An 18,941-nucleotide genomic window follows, 5' to 3' on the forward strand; every position below is an offset into this window, starting at 1 on the left:
ACCATGGTTGGCTTAAGTGTCCCTTTATCCTTTAAGTGACACATTTGGCCCACTGCTCAAATGTGACCAAATGGAATGCATTCTTGTCTCTGAACATACCTCTTTCCCAAATCTCTTCAAGAGTCAAGAGGGACAGACCCAAAGATATTACCAGCTTTCTTCCACAGTTAGTTTGAAGGGGGGAAGGGAAGGACAGGACAGATTTTGAAGCCAATTAATATTCTCCATAGTTGCTTTGGCAGAGAAGGCTTTCCTTCACACCGAGGGGAACATGGGAGACAGGGATTTCCCACTCCTTGTGTACATCAATTGTCAATGAGTGCCATTTCAATTCACTATTTATTTCTTTTGTCTCTCTGTGTACGTCTGCTTGTCTTCAAGATACCACAAGCATTTCTCTTCTTTTTACTTTTCTATAAGAACATAGGAAATGTCTTGCTGCATTAGAATAAGACCTGCAAGTTTAGCATTCTTTGAAAGAATGTCAGCTACTGGCAGATCATAGGTAGCCCCCCATAAATTGGTCAGTTCTTTTCTTGCCATTAACCATATCCAGACTTTTATAGATTAAAACCTTGACGAAATGAATTAGCACACCACATGTACACACACACTTGAACTTCATATTAGCAGCCTTCAAAAATGCAGCCTGGCTTGTATCCAGGGATGTTCTTCAGAAGCAGATAGAGCAGAAACTTGCTCACAGTAGCCCCCCCCATTCCCCTCCCCCAATTTCCACATCTTGCAGCAGTTCCACAATACCCCATCAAATGCTGTTCCCAAAGGTCCTGCCAGAGTAGCATTTTTGCATGCAAGTCAAGAAAGCCCTCATTGCACAAACTGTCTTTTGATCATCTATCTCTGGCTCGAGCTAGATATTTATGCTTGGAATGCAATGCCTTTCATGCACAGGATCATGATCACCGTCTTCCTAATGTGCATTTTGTGTACATTAAACTTGTACATTTGAAAATGCCATTATAATCATATTTACAGGTAATTCAGGAGGCAACAGAAAATCATTTGGGGGGGAGAGAGGAGTGGGGACATTGACATTGACATACCTATTATTATTTTTGTTTATTTTCTTGCAGGCCAAGAGTGAACAATTTAGTATAAGACATCTGACATCAGGAAACTGGGAAGTTATCAAAATCTTGGCATATGACGAATATACGCAAAAGATGTGAGCATTATTTTTCTTTGTCTGTTCAGGTAAAATATATCAAGCTAAAAAACTGTTTTATTGGAAACCACATTAACTATTTCTATAATTTTCAAGCACTACCATAAGATTTAGCCCTAAATATAAATGGAAACTTAAATTGCAATCCACCCTGCTTTACACTAGGCTGGGGGGGGGGAGATATTGGATTGGGCAAAGGACCCCTCTTTCCAGCCCTGTCAGCCTCCATTAAGCCATGCCAATCCCCAGACAGTGGTAATTCATTTCATCTGTCAATGTACTGAAGAATCTTTCTCAGATAAAGAGCAGAGATAGACTGTGACATCTTCTGGCTGACTACATTGACAGAAATAACAGAAATTAAAATAAAAAATGGGTTTTTCTAGGCTCTAATAAATAAGGAGCATAACTTGAATACAACTTGTAAAGCTAATATATTGGATTACATTCTCAAATCTCCTACAGATTAATTGTGTTCCTTAGAATACTTAGGGATAAATGTCGGATATCGTCAGTAAGGATGAATGTGCTGGGGGCGTTTTGCTTATAAAAGGACTTGTCTGCCACCCTCGCAATATTATAAAGGGAAAGGAGCATTTTCGAAGGTTGAGTAAGAAATGTTTCTATGATTGTAATTCTTCTATACGGTAGGCAGAGCAATCCAAACTGTAGGAAGCCAGCATAATTTACATGCCTATTTCAAACTCTGTTCAGGAGCAGGGCTGCTGCCAGCTGAGCCTGCCCAAGCCTGGCTGAAGGAAAACAACCCTTTAAAGTGGAGTTTGAATTATACCACCCTTTTTTGCTAGTGTAGCTTCCACCAGGTGGGTAGGTCAAATGAGTCCGAAATAGAGGTAGCCCTGTTTCGCCACCGCTATGCTACTAGAACACCCTTTCTTCAGCAGAGCCGGGATCTAGTTCTTACAAAGGCATATATTTGGCTGAGCTGGGATGAGGCACTTTAGCCAGAATATCCCTGGCTGAGCTCAGGCATCCCATGCCTGTTCTACTCATCCTGGTGGATCTTTGGTTTGGACTGCTCCCTAGATTTGTGAGATTCCCCCAGTTAATTTTCGAAGAATTTTTATTATGCTGAGGTTTCCACATCATAACATGGCCCTTTATCTGTACAATTTTAAGCTAGGTCACATTCTATTCAAAGCAGTTCAGTGCTATTGACAATAATGTTGCAATCTATCTCTTAATTGTACCAATAGATTTTGAGATAGTTTGTCAAGATAGGAAAAAAATGCATTTACAAAATATCCTCTACTGCATATATCTGCTGCAGTTATGATACTCCTTTTGTTTATCTTTACAACAAATTACTATTAACTCAGCTGAAGGTATTTAATTTTCTCTTTCATTGCCAGTTATTTTTTAAGTACTGAGAGTTCACCAAGAGGAAGACAGCTACATAGGTAAGCAGAACAACAACAGCATATTTTCCAACTGATTGACAGGACCTGTGCCTCTTTGTTTATAAAACCTGTTATCCTTAATGTCTGAAGAAATAGCTCCATGCATTCTTATTCATGTGCCATCAGTTACCTGAGAAACAGACAATACAATTCTGTGGTCTTACAAAGGATGTTATTTTATACATGTGATGTATGTTGTGATAAAATGAGTGCCACTTTCAGTCTCTCTTCTGATCCTGATACTGTGTCTAGTTGATGTTTTGTATACATTGAAACATTTCAGGAAAATAGAAATGAGACTGGGGGAATGAAGTAATTTACAAAAAGTTTGTCCCCTTTAAGCTAGTTTCCTATGATACTGGTACTCATAGTCAGTTGTATCCAATGCTAATATTAAAGTAGACCCATTGAAATTAATAGACATGACAAGCTTAGGTTCATTCATTTTAATGTGTCTACTCTGATTACACCATCATTGCATACAACCTAGTGTATGCTTATGTTGCATGCTATCTTAATGTCTTCTTTGTATATATTTGTTAAATGTTGACATGCACTTTGTCAAGATATGCATATATATTTGCATTTCAGTGTGTCAACGATTGAATTGTTGAATCGCCAGTGCCTTTCATGCAACTTCATGAAAGATCAGTGCACGTATTTCAATGCAAAGTTTAGCCCAACTATCAAGTATTTCATTTTGCAATGTAAAGGTAAGTCAGCCTCCTCAGTTTGATGTTAGTTGTATTTCAGTTTATTTTAAACACCAACACTTTGCCTTTTTATTATCCATTTGTCATCTTGCCATAAGCTTCATGCCATCAATCCATGGAAGTTTATGGAATAGAGATGGGAAGGAGCTGGCAGCAGATGTGGTAGTCACAACTGCACGGCACAATACTACACTGTTTATTTAAAGAACTCAGACCTTGCAGAAAAGAAATAAAAATATGTGGCATCGGCTAAGAGCATAACTGAGAAGAGAACACGAGGGAAGGTAGAAGCTATGAAAAGGCAGCAGAGCAATCGTATGCATTTTTTCTCAGAAGTGGGTCCCACAATAGTCAATGGAAGTTTATCCCAGGATTGCAGCCATATGCAATTATACAACCAATAGCAATTGGAGTATGATAATATCCGGAGGGCCATAGGTTCCCCCTTCCTGTAAAAGAGTATGGACACTCTGCAAGCTCTGTTCCAGACTCATCCAGAATAGTGATGGATAAGCTCCTTGTGGCTCAGATCAGAGCTGGTTTATGTAACTAGCTTTCTTGCACAATGTTTTAACATTTTTATTTCCAATCCCACCCCCACCCCTGCTAAAGCTCAATGACAAGGAGATGGAAAATATGTCTAGAATTATCTATAAGTGCATATGTATATGTATTGGTAGAGGAAAGACAACAGTCTGTATATGACACTAAAGCCTAAGCTATGGTTACAGGGAGCCACATTTGTTTTCTGATAGCATAGATTTCCCAGTTCTCAACCTGATGCCAGATTTTGTATTTGATAGAAATAAATATTGGGATCCGTTATTACCAGACTCCACTAAGTCCCTATAAGATCTAAAATGACATACCGTAGTAAGCTCTCTTTAGCCCTGTTAATACATAATGCTAAGGCAAACCATGACCTACTACAAATGTGCAGGTTCTCAAGACTGATGCCCCCTCAGTCCTAATGCTCTACTCAGGCCTAAGCCATGGTTTGGCTTAGCGATATGTCCGAACCCAGGCTCATGGTTTGTGCCACTCCAAGGAAACCACAAAGCGTAATCAAGGTTTGTTCTTGGTTTACTGCTCATAGTTTGTCTGGAAGATAAAAAGCACAAGGCTGGGTTCTGATGTACCCAGCAGAGCAGGGGCAGGACTGTGGGAGCAGCAAAGCAGTCTAACCTTTGCTGCTGCCATTTACATGTTTGTTCATTTGCACTAAACCATGGTTTCACTTAGTGTTATGTGAGAACTGGTCCTATAGCCTCAAACTGCCTTCATTATCAGGAATCTCAGGGAAGTACATAGGAACTTGCTGCTGATGAAGAGCAGTCCACAGTTGGAAAGAAACAGATTCAGAAGTGAGCTTGACTGTTGGACAGTAGAAATCGTAGCAGCAAGAACATAAATTGAGGTCAGGCTGTCTTTGACTGTGATACTGTTGTCTGGCGCTTGAATCTTGAACTGAGCCTGGGACACATTACTTTTGAGTTCTTTCCCTAAATCTCTAACAGCCTCCAAATGACTTTGAAAAGTGCTGAATACTCACTGTTCTCTTTTGAATTTAATAGTAGCTGCAGGTGTTCCATACTTTTTATAATCAGACTATTAATCGCTCTATGTGTCAGTTTCTCAACTGTAAAATTGAGATGATAATAATAATAGTACCTCAAACTTGTATTATTCGCCATGGGACTATCCTAGTAATGCACTGGCATTAACGAGACTACTCATGGGTTTAGTGTTGAAGAACATGCATTAATTGTTTGGAGGACTGAGTGCAGAGCAGCTAAAGCGCATCATGAGATGCTTGCTTTCTACTGAAATGCTGATGCCTCTATATTTTATAATTTTATGTTTAACAATTGTATGTGTATGTTGTCTGATGTTATAGGACCTGGTGTTCCAGTTGTCAGTGTGCATAGTACAAGCAATCCTGAAAGTAAGTCTACACTACTAGTTCATTGTGGATTTTCTCTCTTACTTTTAGACCTTCGCAGAATTAATTTATGAAAACCCATCTTAATTACAGCCTAGCAATAAACATCCCTGTAAGTGATAAGAGTAGAGGAAAATTAATCAAGTGACTATAACATACCAGGGATTTTGCAGACTGATGTTATACTAGATGTATATCTTTTAACTCCTGTTAATGCTTGCGTTAATTAGGTGGCACAATGGCACGATCCCTTTCACTAACTATGCAAATTGAGTTCCTGTTACAGGGACTCGGTTATATGCTTTGAAATACTTTAAAGCTGTAATCCAATTAGTTTGGATTAAGGTGCTGTTTTACAAGTGCTACTTGTCTAATTCAACCTACGTTTAATAAACCAAATTTTGCTTTTCTTAATCTTCTGCAGTATTGCAAAACTCTTTAAAAATGTGCAGTGTGTTTCTCCAAAACTGTAAGATATATCCAATAAAAAACCCACCCGCAAAAATCCCTCAATATTCTTTCTACTCTAATAATTCATTTCCACAGATGATATAAAAATACAAGCCCCGTAGGGTTGGGAGAGTGTAAAGTGACAGATTACCTGCCACATCCACAACCCTGTTGGCTCATCCTGGCCAAAGCAGGAAGTATGGACAAGCTTCCCCAGCTAGATTTTCTTTTTATTTCTTTATCCCATTTGGTTCCAATGTGGGACCAGGCTAGTGTAGATGTGGGACCCTATACTGGAACCTCTGCTCTACACTTTTCTGTCAGTGAACAGGCACCTGCTCTCCTCCTTAACTTCTTTCAGCCGGCAGAGCTGGGGATTTGCAGTGTTCTCCTTACCTTTTTATTTGAAATCTCAAAAATAAATACCAACATTTCATTAACTTTAGCACTACTGTACTGCTGGCGTTTGGTCTGAACATTCTTAGCATTAATTATAATTTAATTTCAAATGTATGGCTGGAAAGTAACATTTCAGTCCACTCCATGCAGCTGTGCATCATTTGGATAATGTAACTAATGCACTTTAATTGATGAAGACTTGGATCCAGATGATCCCTTGTTCAAGTCTGTTTGATATTCTCTTTAAAGTACAATATTTTTGTCTATGTTAACTGGACTAGGCAGTTGTCAGCATAATGGTTTGATACTTGTACAAAGAAGTAATGACTGGCTCTGATCCTTTTTAGAGTCTCCATCTGCAAAGGTTCAAAGGAAAGATTTCGTTTGTTCAGAGCATTTTTTAGCAGAAAATTGGATAATGTCTAGAGATCATTGTTTGCCATTTACGATAAAACCAATGACGTATCTAATGCCTGAATGCAAAATTAGATAATCTCTTCTATTAATAAAGCAGAAAATACACGATTGAAGTTTACTTCAATTACTGTATCTGAAACAATGATTACAATATTTTGGTTGACTGCCCAGAAATTACTTCCTAGCTAGATTATCCCTTGTTGCCCTAAATGAGGAGAGATATAAAAAATGAAAAATGAAGATTGAAGCTGAGAGAAAACCAATCAAATATTTATCCAGATACAGATGGATTAAAAAATATTAATTCAAACCATGTTGTAATGTTAAGGTTCTGTGGCATTCTGAATTGAGCACTGGAAAAATGCATTACTAGAGTTTAACTTCTCTTTTCATTCTGGCACGCTGGGCAACCTATTCCCTGATGTATAACTTTTTCTGCACTGGTTCATTTAATTAAGGACCATAGGAACAGAGGACTTTGCTGTATGCTAAGTCAGACCATTGGTCCACCTGGCTCAGTTTTGCTCACGCTGACTGACAGCAGTTCTGCAAGATTTCAGGAGTCTCTCCCAACCCAACCTGGAGATGTCAGGGATTGAATTCTGGACCTTCTCTATGCCCCTGAAAATCACCTGCCCTGTCCTGGATTCAACGAATACTTTGTTCCCCCTTAGCCTAATTTGGGATCGAGGTGGGGAGGCTGCAGGGCAGTTCCAAACACACCTCAGCCAGGTCTGGCCTACAGTAGTTTAGTTGTCCATCCACACCCCAGAGAATTGAAAGGTGGAAATAGGAAAATACTCAAGGCAGTCATTTGTGGCCTTACTCAGCTGAACATCCCTTCTCTCTATACTCCATAGATAATATTATTCCTGACCCACCCAAGAACAGGCTCAATTAGGTAACATCAGTATTTAACAATGAATCAAATTCAATTGTTACAAATTGAGCTAAAGAGTGTTCATAGTGTCCATTATATAAATATGTTTTTAGAACATGCATTTGGTTTGGGTTTAGCCTCTTTAAAAATATGGATTGTTATTTTTATACTACACTGATTGACACACACATATGCATTTCTTTTTCTTGTCATTTGCTCTTGCAGAATTTTATATACTAGAAAATAATTCTGTATTAAATGAAGCAGTCTTAAAGAAAAGAACATTCAGGACGGAAACTAAAATGCTTCACATTGATGACTATGGTAAATATATCTGAATGCTGTTGAGAACCAAACAGAACATTTTCAAATAATATATTTTTTCATCTTTGAAACTACCAGCCTTTAATGTTTTACTCTTTTCTTAAAAGAACTTCCTTTACAGTTGTCATTTCCAAAGGATTTCACAGAACGGAGTGCATATCCTGTCCTCTTAATAGTGTGAGTATAAATCATTAAAATTAGTTAAATTGATTTATGAAATGGTTTGTTTGCATGCTATTCTAGGCCACATGAAATTGTCATTGTATGAAGAGCTTCACTAAATATCCTGTAAATTATTTATATATCAATAGATATGACCATCGTTCCATTAGGGCAAATACTTAATCTTGCTGGATGGAACTATCCCCTCTCTTCCCATGTGCTGTTTCAGGGGCTCTCCCAACACCCCAGAGCCAAATTTGAAGGAAGTGCAGGGAGAGAAGAAGCTGTTGTACAAGCAGAAGTCATTGAGCAGGCTTCTGGTGACAGCATTCATTAGTTTAACCGTGTCCAAAGATATAGATACAGATGTCCGTAAGAGGAGCTATCTGCTTGGTTCACATCATGCACTCATGTGCACACCACCTTCGGAAGGGATCAGATGTTAAACAAAATAACCACTTGATTATCCCAAGAATATCTTCCCTGGGGTGGATGGTAGATTTTTCAGAGAAACTGTTCACATGTTGAGAGAAAACCAAAGGGATCTACACAAGTCGCTACTACTTTTCCCATAGTGACTAGCTGTTTCTCTATTTCTGAGCATGGGAAACATTCCTGTACGCTTTGACCATTGCAGGGATTGCACAGGGGTTTTTTTGTTCATGATAATAATAGCCAGAGCCGTAGCTACGAGGTTGGGGGGCTATCTGGGTTTTCGAGGCACCATTGAGGCTCGGTCTGTGTTTGTGCGTGCACACAAATGTGCGCAGGTGTGGGTGCGTGCCAAACTGGGTATTATACCTGGGTGAAATTTCTTGAAGGAAAGCTTTTCAGGTTAAAAATAATTTGTCCTAGAATCTTTGCAAGCTAGAAGGATTTTGATTATATGTAATAGCTGAAAAATTATATTAGATTTGATTTAAATTGTAGTGAGCACATACCACAATAATCTGCTTCTGACTTTTTAAGCATCTGATGCATGTGTGGCAAGTGGCCTCCGGGTGTTGTTTAACTATTTCCTTGTTTCATAAAAAATATGTATTGTTCGATAGTAAAAAACAAACAAACCTCCAAGCAGTTTACAAAAGATAAAAGACTAAAACCAAGAATAAAATTACAACTTTACTTTAAAACATACAGAAGTTAAAATACTAAAGCAGATTAAAATTACACCCACTTTCTCACTAAAGCTCCCACCATCCACGGCCAGCATAGTCAGTGGTTGGGAGTCAAGTTTAGTAGCACCTGGAGGTCACTGTGCTAATAGAATTCATATATGATCATGGCAGCAGAACTACACTGGCCATAATAAAAGTGTCTGATTCAAAAGTGTGCAAAGAATTCATTGGGGTAGCTTACATATATTTATCTAAATATATTGTACCATTTCCCCACAAGCTTAAAGTGGTCAATTCTTTAAAAATGCAAAAATTAAACAAGGCAAAATTACACCATTATCAATCAAAAGAATAGCACAGAACAGTTGTGATAGATAGAATCCTAATTTCCTTTGAACTCTGCTCTTGCTGGTGGAAAGCAGGAGAAGAGTTTTTTTGCAGATTTCCCTTTCCCCTCCACTTTTGTTTCCTCCAAAATGTTGCTCTGGAGCACTGGAAAACCAGAGCCATGTTGGAAGTGGTATTGGGAGTTGCAGGCAGGGAGGCAGACCAACAATTATCACCTGTCCCACCAGCAGGAGACTCGCTTGGATCACAGTCCTTACCAATGGGAAAAGGAAAGGGGAGAGTTCTGTTGTAGTTAAAAATCAGCTGATTTGTATGAGTTGCTTTTCACACGTGGCCTTCAGTGTGAAGCCAAGGGCCCACCACACAATTACCTTTTTAAAACAGATGTGCTATTTGAAGGCTGATATCTTACAGAAAGTAGTGGGAGTGTTATGGAAGGCCTCCAAGCTTAAGAGATCTACATAGTTCAGATGGGGAATTAGAATGGCTTCTCAGACTGCATCCATCATCAATTAATCATTTGTATTTGCATCAAGGATTCCTAACTTACTGTTTGGTTAGATAGTGGCCTGGTTTCATAATTTAGCATTTAGGGGCAAGTGCTGTAGCTCAGTGGTAGAGCACAGGTTTTGCACGCAGAAGGTTGCACTTCGATTCCTGGCTTTTCCAGGAAGGGCTGGGAAATACCACCCACCCAAAACCTTGAAGAGTCACTGCCAGTCAGTGTCAACAATATTAAGCTACGTGGACCAATGGTTTGGTTCAGTATGAGGTTGCTTCTGATCTTCAAGGCTAAAAAGGCCCTTTTTGGCAATGTTAAATCATGGTTTAATGTTATATCTGAACTGGACCACTTTTCACTTATACGATTCACGATATCTTTTTATTGCTCTTGTCCTATTATGATATTTTACTTTTACCCTACTAGATAGATATGGCTCATGTAGTTATATCTTGGTCTGTACACCTCCTTGCATAACCCCCTTGCTCACTGATGACTTGTCATCCTCTTGCTCCAGTGCTGGGAAATGGCAAACAGAGCTGTGTTATACAGTCTTTAGCCCACCTGCCAAATTAGCATTGCTCAGATTGCTAAGTATAGCACATTTGAAATTGAGAACATCATCATCTAGATTCCTCGGCGTGTCTTTTTCTCATAAAGCTCTCACAGTGCAAAGGAAATTCTAGTTAATGAAACTGGAAGTTGCACATCTAAACTATACATAATGTTACAGAATGTTTTCAGATTCCCCCCCCCCCACCTCCCAGTGTAGCAATATGAAAAGAAATAGCAATTAGCAAGGAATCTCATTAGCATGAATGGGAAGTGCACAGAAGAACCTTCAGCATCTGCTAACCTTTGATTATTGATAAGACTGAATTTATCCTACTCTCCCCCCACCCTTTTAGAACACCTAAAACTGAAAAGAGCTGTCGCATTTGTGGGTTGTGCTGCTTTCAGGCAGTTTGCCTCATATACTTTTCTCCCAATATTCTGTTTCTGCTGTCCATTTAGTTTTCCTTTTTTCTTACAATATTTAAATTATTGCTAGTACAACTGGGTTGCTACTTAGTATATGTGGGTACTATTTGCTAGTATGCTAGTTATTAACTCTTTTAAAAAGCTGAAGAGTTTCTACAGTTGCACATGTCTCCAACATTAGAACACCGTTGAGCAAGTTAAGTTACGTCATAAAGTATATGTTAATGTATGGTTACATAAATCGTTTGTATAAGATGAAGTATCCATAATGATCAGTAAGGCAACAAAACAATACTCTAGATATGGGTTATCATGTGTCCTACTTTAACAGAAGATAGTCCTCTACTTGAAGGACTGTATAGTCCAAGTATAGTTTTAAAACAAAGAACAATAAGAAGGGAGGGCTGGGGCATTGAAGTTGTCCATCAACAATTAGTAGTTGGGCAGAAAGCTGGTGAGTTGTATTGTATTTCTATTTAAAGTATTGCAATTGTTACTAAATTTGCATCTAAATATGCACATTTTAAGAAAGCGGTGTTCTCTTTAGTTTTTTCTTCTGGTGATGTCTAAGTGGCTACTATTTACTGTTCTACTCATTTTATTTATTTCTTGGATTGCTAGTTGCCTTTTGACCTATGGGTCTTCAATTGTAAACCAAAGAGCTACAGTTTGAAACCTCTTCAATCCAGGATGATATTTTAAGACATGCACTGATTTTCAGCAGTGTCGGAAAACCTCTGTTAGTCAGTTCACATTTGACCGTGATATGTAGAATGGGATATAGGAGTGAACTTTGGTTTCACACAAACATATCCCGTCTTCCACTGTGCGTATAATCTTTAATGAGACTAGGTCTTTGTTTGTAATGGCCTAAACAACTAGACCCAATTCATGCTACTCTAAGGGGTGGGGTAGGATGAGTTGTGAGGCTATAGGGTGAGGAGAGGTTTGAGCTAGCTGTGAGGGGGTAGCCAAGGGGGAGAGGAGTTAGCAAAGGGGTTGGTGAGTGGAGCAAGCAGGGGTGACAGACTCTGGTGTAACTGTATATGGGGATGTACCAGGTTGTCATTTTAAAGAACGATCAGAACATAGAAGCAAGAAGAGAGATCTGGGAAAAGAATAGCTGAGATAACTGAATTAACAGAAGGGTACTGGAAAAGTGTTAATTCTGAGAGTGCAAGCTTCACAGTCCACCCATCTGACTCAATCGTAAAACATGGAAATAGTTATATTTCTGAGGTAGGGGGTGGCTTACATGGTACCCTCGAAATGTTGCTGGACTACAACTTTCCACATCTCTGACCACTGGCCAGTCTCACTGGGGCAGTTAGGAGTTGTAGTTTAACAAGTTGTGGGAGCCACCATATTGGCTATCCTGTTCAAATGCAATTATGTTGTGCTCACTGCCAAGGAAAGAAGAAGTGGGGCGAAAGGAACACATTGACTTTTCTATGTTGTTCTAACAGTAAACCATTTTTCTTTTCTTTCTGCTGAACCCCTTACCTTTTCAGTTATACATTTTCAGTGCTGGTGTTAGAGAAGTTATTTTTAGAAATCTCTTCACAATATAATGAAAAGTCAATACTAAAAGTCTGTCAGGAGAGACCTTCTGGGGCTGATTTAATTTGTCTTGGATCTTTCAGAAGAGCAGGAGGTGGTAATCCTCAATCCAATTTGCTAGAACCTCTACCCTGAAAGTGCCAAATTAGTATCCTCTTATAATTAAAGATAAGCCCAAATTGTACCTGAGAATACAGAACTTACTTTTGCGGTTCGCATGTTGCTTCTGTCCAGAATGAATACAGCATTAAGTCCATTGAACTGTGTGCAGACTTCAGAGATCTGGTTTGGGGTGGGGGAAATATAGATTGGCACTTAAAAACACCAAAAAAACCCCTCATGTCCAAGCAGTGACCTTTTCCTCCTTCTCAACACCAGAAGTACCTGCTCTTAAAAAAAAAATACAGTTGATCCTATGTTTATGTTAATCCTCTGGTTACGTAAACTTCGGGATGCGTGCACGGCAAACCCGGGAGTATTTTACTGGGTTTCACCACATGCGCATGTGCAGAAGCAGTAAACGGTCTGTGCATGCGCAGAAGCGGTCCTCAGGTTGTGAAAACCTTGGGATCCATCTGCAACCAGAGGTACCACTGTACAGTGGTACCTCGGGTTACCATCACTTCAGGTTACAGGCTCCACTAACCTAAAAGTAGTACCTTGGGTTAAGAACTTTACCTCAGGATGAGAACATAAATCGCACGCCGGCGGTGTGGCGGCAGCGGGGGGCCCCATTAGCTAAAGTGGTACCTCAGGTTAAGAACGGTTGCAGGTTAAGAACGGACCTCCGAAACGAATTAAGTTCGTATCCCGAGGTACCACTGTACTGCTATTTCAGATGCAGAATCATGTTGTTTCTTTTGGGAAATATCAGAGGAATATAAGTTAATTCTGAAGTCCCTCATGTAGGAAACAGCAGAAGAAAAATGGGTGACTGTCTGAATTCAAAAGTGTGGGGGCCTGACTCACTCTCGGAGCTCCCAGCAGAGTTTAAAACAGAAATCAGTGCAGCATTTGTAAAGCGTGGGAAATATGTGTGGTTAAACCTTTATATGCCCCAGTATTAAGCACTTACAATTCTACTCTCCCACCTTGGAGTGAATAGACCACAACCTTAAATTTAAATGCTTTACTTGTAGTAATGAGAACTCTGTGCCCCAGCAGAAACAGCATGGATAAGGTATTCTTAAGTTACAAAATATAAAAAGGATATTTGGATATGGAGTCATTGCTTGGGAGCTCCAGTTTCATGCATCTGGTGAATTGCATGGTTCTAAGAGAAGAACCAGCCCAAAGGAGAGAGGTCATGACCAACCTGAGTCTTTTCTAGCAGTTAAGAACTCTGGGATCCCTCACCCCTTTCTTACTGACAATTATGTATAGATATGTTTGGCTGCATAGTAGCAGTGATATAGATGCCTTTTATGATGTCAATTATCAAAGCTCATTGTGAAAGTGGTAGTTCTGCAATTAACATAAGGTCCTATCACACCAGGTCTCTGTGTGCAATCTCTTTTCATATGATGGTGCACATATGGTAAACAGTTAATTTCCTTTCAGATGATGTTGCAGGATGCTTTATTCCTGATTACAAATCAGCGTAGTTCGCACCTTCTTGGATATTGAAGGGCTGGAAGCTTCAGACAGTTGTATCACTCTTCGAAGGTTTAATTTCTTTCAGCAGTCCCCCTTTACAATAACACACCTAACTGAAAGCATTTTCGAAACTCTGCCAATGTTCCTTTTCTACACTGTTTGCAGTTTGATACAGTGCCGCAGCTACTGTAGCTTCAATTAATTTAAAGCTCCACGTCCAAATGAGGCATGTTATGAAGGGCTTGAGGCCATTAGATAGAAGAGGACAATATTAAGAATCTGTAGCCCTCTTCATGTGTTACTCACATATAAAGAACATTAAAATATTTGGTGAGCCCTGCTTGAGCCTATTCTATCATTCTGTTATAACAGAGGCCAGATGGATGCTTACGGGAAGCCCACAAGCAGGATATGAAGTCAAAAGCATTCTCCTGCTTGTGATCCCAAGCAATTGGTATTCAGAGACATAATGAAAGCATCTTGATTGTATATTTAACTACACTGAATATAGCGTCTGCAGCAGGGAGCTTTAGCTACATACAGAGGCATTCCATGTGATTTAGAAACCTGAGGAATCCTGGGTAAGGCATGAGGAGGGCTTCCTCCTTTTAGAATGAACACAGTATTGGCAATTATCCTTTTAACAGTCTCAAAGAAAAGTCACTTCTATAGCAACTAGTTATTGAAGAAGACCTTTTTTGGGGTGGGTGGGTTACCCAAGTGCTCATAAGAATGAGAAGACAGAAGATAGCCAGATAGTGTTATGCGAGCATGGCTGAATCTACCCCCTCCATACACTTAGTAATACCTAAGCCAATATTATCACCTTCTATTTCTCTGGATTGCTTGAATATATCTTATTGGTTGGAAATAAGTCATGAAGTCTTTCTGAAAGGAGGGTGAGGAAGGGCCTGGCTTGAGGCCTGTGTATTTGCAAGCCTACAGTGCCAAAAGACATTGTCGTATGTGTTTCTGACAATCAGCATGGTGCCTGTGAATGGCTCTTAACTACTTACATGGAAGACATATATGGAAGGCCTATATATTCGTGACCTAAAATAAATAGTTGAGTTGTATTTAGAATCATACTATGTTATGTGTATGCACTGCTTTTAAGGCTTTTATGCCAGTATAATAATGGAATCAACACAGATTCAGGTGAGAGAGGTCATAGCAAGGAGCTATGTTGGGATTCCTGTACCAGTCAACTTGCTGCAGAGGCAGCATTTTGTGCCCTGTGGATGGAGACAGCTCATTGTATGGGACACAGCATAGAGCTTTCTCTATGGTGGAACCCTGACTATGGAATTCCCTAGGAGGAAATCCATGTTGCACTAATAAAACAATTCAATCAGTGCAAGCATTTCTGTTTGCTAGACAGAACTACCTCCCCTCCCTCCCATGCTGTTTGGGGCTTCTCACAATCCTTCAGAGCAAATTTGGGGGAAGGAGAAGAGGGAAGACCTGTTGTGTTAGCAGGTGTCCTTGTACTGCCTTCAGCTAGTGTAGTGGGATACTTGAATCTGGCCCCCTACCTTTAGGGGTATGTTAGTCTACATCAATAGACTTCCAGTACCAAGTCAAAACATTGCGTTTTTATATTTATATTTTTATATTATGTTGTAAGCCACCAATAATAATAATAATAATAATAATAATAATAATTACTACTACTACTACTATTACTACTGGTACTGCTACTATATGTTTGCAAGCAGGCTTTCAGTGGTAAAAGGTAAAGTAAAGGTACCCCTGACAGTTAGGTCCAGTCACGGATGACTCTGGGGTTGCTCGCTTATCTGGCTCTATAGGCTGAGGGAGCTGGCGTTTGTCCGCAGACAGCTTCCGGGTCATGTGGCCAGCATGATTAAGCTGCTTCTGGCGAACCAGAGCAGCGCACGGAAATGCCGTTTACCTTCCCACCGTAGCGGTACCTATTTATCTACTTGCACTTTTGATGTGCTTTCGGACTGCTAGGTGGGCAGGAGCTGGGACCGAGCACTGGGAGCTCACCCTGTTGCGGGGATTTGAACCGCCGACCTTCTGATCAGCAAGCCCTAGGCTCTGTAGTTTAGACCACAGTGCCACCCACGTCCCACTTTCAGTGGTCCTGATTAGTATCTCCAAGGTTTCATGATTTGAGCATCACTCTGCCTTTTGCAGTTTTTTTAAATCATCTACTTTATGCTACCTTTTGTCCTTTTTGCTTTATTTATAGTTTATATTTTTATTTGCAGTTGTTGTTGTTGTTTGTAAACTGCCCAGGGATTCATTTGCATGAGAGCTGGTTTAGGGACAATGAATAAATAAAGGAGAAATGATTAGTATATTATTAGTATTAATGTTGTGAAGTCTCGTCCTTTACAACAACTGACTTTCCCAGAAAGGCTTTAGGTTCGTTTTGTCAAGCAAAGTTCAGATATGTCTTGGCTGACTCCCTCAGCTACTAAAGCCTTTCTTTTAGTTGCAGCTGTTTGATGTGGTTGCTTTGAAGGATGCAGTTTCCATTTGCGTTTGTCCAATAACTCCCTTGGGCCCCTTTTAAAGGGTGTAGCATTCAGTAAAGACCCAACCCCCACCTTGAGCCATTCCTCCTTTTCAAAGTATAATTTAGTCTACTCTCAGTACACTGATTCTGTGGACTATTTCAACATAAATGGTTTGGATATTTCAAGGAAAGTTGTAAAATGTGTATATATTGTATTTCCACTATAGCAGAAGTGTTAGCCTCTAAATTTACACATGTTACAATTGTCTGTACTTACCTCTCTCTCTCTCTCTCTCTCTCTCTCTCTCTCATTTTGATGCATACACTAAAATTGCTAAGTAGATTGTAAATTGCTAATTCTTCAGTTTGGTCCTCCCATTCTAATATGCTTCATGTTCAGCTTCCTTTAACTACATTATATATACTGTACTCTATAGATTAGAGAGATGTACCATAATTGCCTGAAAGACTGATTATTATCTCTCTTCTATATAATTAGGATCAAAGTTTAACTCTCAGATCTTTGATTTTCCTCATTAATGTCCACCTTATTCATTTAGAGATTTGGAAGATACACTCCCTGGCTGCATAGGAAATAATTAAGTAGAGTGAAGGCAGCAGCATTTAATCTGTATAATAAAAGTGAGAGGTGATCATCATTCTTTTTCTCTCTCTGACACAATTAACCTCTTTCCTTGAAATGTGTAGATAATGCATCTTAAATGGTAGCATCCATTGTTTAATACTGTTTGAAAATTTGGGTATAGTAGAAGTGAATCAGCACATGTCTCCAGTAATCTTAACGATTAAATCATCAGGATAAGCTACTGTTTCTCTGCAGTAGGTAGAATCCAATTGGTGCCCGTCTCATTCACAGTGGAGGCATCCACTTACGGAAGAGAAGGGAGGCAATTTTTGCCAAGCCCACTTTTCCTCTGCAGCCACTGATCTAAAAAGTCCTCCAACTCTCTGGATATGAGTTTAAACTGGGGGCTGGAGATGAAGGGGAACTAGTGGGTAATGCAAATTATTTACCCCCCCCTTCCAGCTCCCTTCCATGAATACAAGGGCACCCACTGGATTGCACTCTTTTCCGCCTCCCTTATGTCAGGGTTGGGGAACCAATGGCCTTTTAGGTATTGTTGAATTCCTATTCCTATCAACTCCAGCCAGTATGGCCAGTGATCACAGATTATTTTAGAATGTCATATTCACTGTGGGTTTTGAAATTTTGAACTGCTTTGGGTAGCCTATGCCCCAAAAGGCAATATATTGTTAATTATGTACCCCAAACCTGTACCCCAAAATCTGGAGGGACATGGGTTCTCCATCCCTGCTTTATGCAAATGGAAAATAATTCAGATCTGGCATAATTTCAGTCATTGGCTACCAAGCTTCCTATAAAAGATTACTCATTATTATATTGGAATTTTAAAACACGATACAGTGAATTTTAGCTGCATAGAACAGCAGGATAGAATATCGCAGACTATGCTATATTAAATATGAACAGCAGAAAGTTCATAGGAAAGCAGAACTATCCAGCTGCAATTTTACTTTAAATATAGCACTCTTACACTCATTGATTTCCTCTGGTCTGTTTGCCGCAAGGATATTCTTAGCTTTGATCAATATGTGATGCATATGATAATGGAAGAACACATGGCTCAGTATAAAGTTACAATACATGTGGTATTTTCTATTGCACAGAACTGTATAGTCTGCAATCTAGAAATATAAGTGCATAAAAGAGAACCCAGTGTGTACAGTTGGTGTTGTCCTTGGAGGTTTTCTCTCGGAAAAGAGTGAAGGAATTATTACGTTTTCGATTAACAACATGCCAGGATAGGAGAATTATTCATTTTCATAACTTGCTTTAATACATGCAGATTTACCTTTTATAATGTCATGCTATTTTTTTAAGGCAGACCTATAACTATGTACTTGATTAAAAGGAAAGAAGAAAAACGTCTGGGAATGTATATTTAAAACAAGCCGGACAACCATAATGATGTAACTTACTGCATTTGTAAATGCTGCTTGGAATGGGTTTAATGGGTGTTGAAGTTCCATCAGCATAACTAGGATTCCAATTAAACCATCTTACTGTTTATACTTGAGGATAGGTGAGGACAGAATGGGAATTCTGCTGGCATATTCTGTTGGCATATTGGCAGAGCTGGCTCTGCCATGAGGCAAACTAAGGCAGCAGAAGCCCCCAGGTTGGATGCCCTGCAGGTGTCGCCCCTGTCCCACCAGTGCAGAAGTGCTGCCAGTATCAGCCGAAATCATGTGAGCTCTCACCCGAAATTGTGGAAGTAGCAGGCAGGTAGAGAATCGGTACCAGTGGCAATAAGTATGCCAGTGGCAACAGGAGTAGCAGGGCAGGGGAAAGCAGCACTTCCTGTTTTGCCTCAAGTGGCAAAACAGGGTGCGCTGCCCCTGGGTTCAGGT

The 18,941-nt window shown here is 39.6% G+C and overlaps 1 protein-coding gene across 3 annotated transcripts in view; it reads left to right on the top strand.

The window, feature by feature from the left end:
* DPP10 (dipeptidyl peptidase like 10) overlaps window positions 1–18,941 on the top strand; it is a 542,405-nt gene that overhangs the window by 507,159 nt on the left and 16,305 nt on the right. For all 3 annotated transcript variants that reach the window (XM_083408081.1, XM_083408080.1, XM_083408082.1), the window contains 6 exons: window positions 1,095–1,186; window positions 2,560–2,607; window positions 3,199–3,320; window positions 5,218–5,265; window positions 7,634–7,732; window positions 7,840–7,909. In XM_083408081.1, coding sequence (XP_083264207.1) covers window positions 1,095–1,186; window positions 2,560–2,607; window positions 3,199–3,320; window positions 5,218–5,265; window positions 7,634–7,732; window positions 7,840–7,909 — 479 coding nt within the window. The remainder of the gene's footprint in view (window positions 1–1,094; window positions 1,187–2,559; window positions 2,608–3,198; window positions 3,321–5,217; window positions 5,266–7,633; window positions 7,733–7,839; window positions 7,910–18,941) is intronic.

This window comes from Podarcis tiliguerta (assembly GCF_965153285.1).
Source record: "Podarcis tiliguerta genome assembly, chromosome: 1".
NCBI lineage: Eukaryota > Metazoa > Chordata > Lepidosauria > Squamata > Lacertidae > Podarcis > Podarcis tiliguerta.